This window comes from Triticum dicoccoides, chromosome 1B (assembly GCF_002162155.2).
Source record: "Triticum dicoccoides isolate Atlit2015 ecotype Zavitan chromosome 1B, WEW_v2.0, whole genome shotgun sequence".
Classification (NCBI taxonomy): Eukaryota; Viridiplantae; Streptophyta; class Magnoliopsida; order Poales; family Poaceae; genus Triticum; species Triticum dicoccoides.
The window spans coordinates 460,669,020-460,674,256 of record NC_041381.1 but is presented as its reverse complement, the minus strand read 5'-3'; the positions used below and the strand labels follow the sequence as shown (position 1 = coordinate 460,674,256).

General features: G+C 44.4%; 1 protein-coding gene across 1 annotated transcript in view; it reads left to right on the top strand.

Moving 5' to 3' along the window:
- The window catches only part of LOC119350472 (conserved oligomeric Golgi complex subunit 5-like), a 5,636-nt gene extending 756 nt beyond the window's left edge, over positions 1 to 4,880 (top strand). Inside the window, exons 2-4 of the mRNA XM_037618293.1 lie at positions 10 to 724; positions 2,096 to 2,569; positions 3,708 to 4,880. Of these exons, the coding sequence (XP_037474190.1) occupies positions 10 to 724; positions 2,096 to 2,569; positions 3,708 to 4,622 (2,104 nt within the window). The 3' untranslated portion in view covers positions 4,623 to 4,880. The remainder of the gene's footprint in view (positions 1 to 9; positions 725 to 2,095; positions 2,570 to 3,707) is intronic.
- The last annotated feature ends 357 nt before the right edge of the window (positions 4,881 to 5,237 follow it).

The window sequence follows — 5,237 nt, the reverse complement described above, 5'->3', positions numbered from 1 at the left end:
CCTCTCCAGTCTCCCCTCCAACCTCCGCCTCCTCTTCTCCCACCTCTCCCTACTCTCATCTCACCTCTCGGCGCCGCGCGCCCACCTCGCGCTCTCCTCCTCCTCCCTCTCCAGCCTCCTCGCCACCGCCGACCTCCTCCTCCACTCCCACCGTCTCGTCCGCCTCTCCTCACGCCTCCTCGCCTCCTCCCCTGCCCCCGACCTCGCCCGCCAGGCTGAGCTCCATCGCGAGATCCGCCTCCTATACGAGGAGAAGAACCTCTCCGGCATCAATGCCGTTGATGAGGAAATGCGCAAGGTTGATGCTGCCGCCTCCAAGCTCCGATCGGAGGCCAGTGCTGTGATCGACCGTGGCATCACCGAGTCGAACCAGAACGACATCTGGTGCGGTCTGCAGGTGTACTACAATCTTGGAGAACTGAAGCCGGCGGTTGAGGGGCTCGTGGGGAAGTGCAAAGCAACAGGGGCGAAGAGCGTGACCGTGGCACTGGACATGAAGGCGATATCGATGGCTGGTGGTGGAGGCGGCCCTGGAGGCGTGCAGAGAAGCGGCACGCCACAGCTTGGTGGCAGTAAGAGGGCAGCGGATGCACTATGGGAAAGGATGAGGCAGTGCATGGAGGAGCTGCATCGGGCAGTCACCGCTGCATGGCAGCTGCAAACTGTGCTCACCAAGAAGCGTGTGCCGTTCACACAAATGCTGTTCCTTGAGGAGGTTTGGCAGGTGAGCCACGATCTTTGAATTAATGATGAGGATTTCAAATTGATGGAAATGACAATTAGAACCTAGATGCATTGAACATGCTCTATATCATGATTTTTTTGGTAGTATGACTGTCACTTGAGAATTATGGGATATATAGGCAGTCAAAGAGATACGAAATGACATATGCACACAGAAAATGAATATACCAGTATATGTTTAGGTTTCACTGTTTTTCAGTTCTTATGTTGACTAGACTTTTTTTTTGACTAACATGTTGACTAGACTTTAGTTTTGCTGGTGGGGATTATATGGTATATCAAATAGCAATGTTATTGATTAGTTGATTACACAAAATAGTCCTATTTTTCCTCCCGTAGGGGCCTCTAGTCTTTTGATTAGAGTAGAGGTCGCTAGAGGGCGGAGCGTACCGCACTACAATAGTCGTGAGGATCTTAATAGCCGGTCGCGATTGTTGTCATAGTTAACGATGGTTGAAACTTCCTGGAAAAAAATTCGAACTGGGAGGGCAATCCTCCCCCCACTCAATCCACCAATAACTCCCATCTCCCAGCATCTCATTACCACCCCGTCGTCGAGAGCAGCCAGCCCTTCTGTTGATTGAAATTGATGATTCTGTTATCATCTAATAGTTTTCGCTAGGGCTAAGCTAGTGCATGCCTAGGATCAGGTATAAGATATCAGTTAGATGGTTAAATTAAGTACTACTCCCTCTGTTTTTATTTAGTCCACGTATTAGCTTTAGTCAAAGTCAAGTTTTGTAAACTTTGACAAAATTTATAAACAAAAATATTAACATATACAATAACAAATAAATACCATTAGATTTATTATTGAATGTACTTTCACATCATATAGATTTGTTATAGTATATGTTTGTACTTTTTTCTATAAACTTGGTCAAACTTTATGAAGTTTGACTTCAGTCAACTCTAATATGCAGAGTAAATAAAAACGGAGGGAGTATCCTTTTTTTTTAGAATCACCAGAGGGGGAGCTCCCCCACCTGAATATCTATTCATGGTACCCAGCCTTCAAATGCAGACTAGACTGATACATTGGTAAATGCATAGCGCCTTCTAGCTTCTATAATCACAGCTTCTGTTCTTCAGAGTTGAAGTGGGGTGTTCCATGTTTTATCTGCAATCAGATTCTAAATTTTTCTATGTCACTGTTCCTAGTTCCTACATTGCCTCAGATTTGTTTACACTTGCAACGATAGTTTAATATATTTGGTATGTTCGCTTGTTTCCAAAGTATTGCGCTAACACTTAACAGGCACATCCTGTGTCTTGATCCCTTCCTTGTTCTTTCTTAAATAATTATTTGTTCTATGTGCTTGAACTTATACTGACAGAAATTCTTTTGCAGGAGGGTGAGCCTCTTTTGACAGAGAGAGTATGGGATGCGATTGTTAAGGCCTTTGCAAGTCAGCTGAAATCTGTCTTTACTGCGTCAAGCTTTGTCAAGGAAATATTTACTCTTGGGTATCCGAGACTGTTCTCAATGATTGAGAACCTTCTTGAGAGGATTTCAAGAGATACTGATGTAAAGGGTACCCTTCCAGCGCTTACTCCCGAAGGAAAAGATCACATGGTTGCAGCCATTGAGATATTCCAGACCGCCTTTTTGGCTCTTAGTCAGAGTCGCCTTTCTGATTACATCAATAGCATATTTCCTATGTCAAACCGTGGAAGTATACCATCGAAGGATCAAATATCAAGGCTAATATCTCGCATCCAAGAGGAAATTGAAGTTGTGCGAACTCATGGGCATTTGCTGCTTCTTGTTCTACGTGAAATTGGAAAGATCTTGCTTCTTTTAGCACAACGAGCTGAATATCAGGTACACACTATTTTCTACTAATTATTTTTGTAAGTCTGTAGGTAGTTTTTGCTTTCTCAATTTATTCATCAAATTTTAACAAATGCTCCTCATGTCAGGCTGCATTGAGTATAAGTTCCCAGTAATGTGTTTGGAACTTCTCTATACTTGTTTTTGCTATCGTTTTAGCTCTTCCACATTGTTGAATTTCTCCCAACCTTGGCTTGGGACATGTGTCGATTGTCTTGAGCAGTAGTGCTTCAGCTTTAAAGATGCTTTGATCTTAATCCCTTCCAACTAGGGAGAAGCATTTTCCCTTGGCTTCTAGCCATACGCATGGTGTCCGCATGCCCGAGAAGCAGAAAATCAGTGTTGTCTCCTTAGGCGATTATAGTTGTATCTGCTAGCTCATTGTCTTGAGCGGGTTGGTTTTTCACTGCTGAGTTGAGTGGGAACCTAATCAGTCACCTCCCGTCCTAACCTTTATTATTAGATGCCGCTCATAGTTTGATTCTTCTCATCTTCTGGACTTCAAAACTCCTGCTCACACTTGTCAGAAAATCAAACTTACCCATTGAGACCAATAAATATGCAGGTTTTAGTCAGGTCTGTGATTGTTTGGGCCAGCTTTCCCCCGGGTTGTGGTAGCTGTGGTTGCATCCATAAAAGTAGTGCTTTCTTGTTGGTTTCATTGACTAAACTTTTTGTTCTGTTACATACGTATAGAATGCTGCAAGTAACGGAAGAAAATAAATAGAGTACATCAAACAGGAGAAATCATGAGAAAACGCTGTCCTGTAGCACACTGCTTAATTTATCCCTGTCTTCATGTGCATTCCCATTCAGTAGTGTCAGCTGTCCCTCAATCTTTTCCTACAGAAAGGCTGGATTGCCTTTCTAGGGAAGTAAAAGGGGCACGCATCATCTGAGCCTATAACTGCAATGGCTATACCTGTTGGTGCTGCTAGATGACAGTCTTCTTTTTCATTGTCTTACTTATTATAGTCTTACTGCATGTCTATCCTTCATATGCATTTGATAATGCCTCTCTTCTTTCCTCGTATGTGCTGCCTTGTATATGTGCATACACTTGTGCAGTTATTGGCATCACTTCCATTATTGTGCGCATTTGCTGACATATATTTTGCTTCAAATGTAGATCTCTACTGGCCCTGAAGCCCGTCAAGTTACTGGCACAGTGACTCCAGCTCAATTAAAAAACTTTGCTCTGTGTCTACATCTCCACGAGGTTCACACACGTATTTCAAGCATCCTGTCAACACTCCCAAATGTTGCTTCTGAAGTCCTTTCCCCATCTCTCGGGGTCATATATGGGGTTGCTTGTGATTCGGTGACCTCCCTATTCCAAGCAATGCTCGATCGTCTGGAATCATGCATTCTGCAAATGCACGAGCAGGACTTTGGAGCTGATGGAATGGATGGAGCGATGGACAATAATGCATCAGCCTACATGGAGGAGCTTCAGAAGTGTGCCGTCCACTTCCGCAGCGAGTTCTTGTCAAAGCTTCTGCCATCATCAGCCTCCCGCTCAGAGACCATATGTACCATAATGGTTAGAAGGATGGCCTCAAGGATCCTTATATTCTTCATAAGACACGCTTCTCTTGTCAGGCCACTCTCTGAAGCAGGGAAGTTGAGAATGGCTAGGGACATGGCCGAGCTGGAGCTAGCCGTCGGTCAGAATCTGTTTCCAGTGGAGCAGCTGGGCTCTCCATACCGGGCATTGCGTGCGTTCCGCCCCGTCCTATTCCTGGAGACATCTCAGCTTGACAAGTCTCCACTCCTTCAGGACTTGCCACCCAGCGTGATCCTCCACCACCTATATTCGCGAGGGCCGGATGAGCTACACTCGCCCTTACAGCGGAACAAGCTGACGCCGCTGCAGTACTCTCTGTGGCTTGATTCACAAGGCGAGGATCAGATCTGGAAGGGCGTGAAGGCAACCCTGGACGACTATGAGATGAAGGTCAGGTCCCGTGGAGACAAGGAGTTCAGTCCAGTGTACCCTCTCATGTGTCAGATTGGATCTGCGTTGTCACAGGCCACACCTTGACATGCGTTCAGTTCAGCTGTGCAGCGTACATTTGTATCACCATCCTGTAGGCATTGTTCTTGAGAGATCGCTTGAGCCCCGGCATAGATTTTATACCCATGAAATAGCACCTATATTTCTCTTTGATCACAAAAATGTTGAAAGTACAGAGCTTGTGTTTCTGGTGGGAATTTTCATGTTCTGAATTCTGATATGTTTGATCATTGTACATCGCTGGACGACACCGAGAATCTGTGTGAACTGAACCTGCAAACCTCATGAAGATGCGTTATGAACTTTAAAGTTCTTTCATTAAAAAAAGAGAGAGTTCTGAAAGGCTTGGAACGAATTTGCATATTTTTTTTATTTTCTGAGAATCATTTCTATTCATCTCGTCAAGGTATTACATGTTTTTTTTGTGTGTAATAATCAAGGTATTACCCCGTACACCTGAGGCGATGGATATGCATCTTTCATTCTTTCGTCTGTTTTTGTCTGTGGGAAGGCCTGGGAGTGATTGGAGAAGGACCTTGATCTTTTTTTCTGTTACCGTGGGAAATTAACTGAACAATTGAAGTAAAGTTCTTGCGAAACTTAGTCCAAAATAACAGACACAAATAGGATATCAAGTGATAT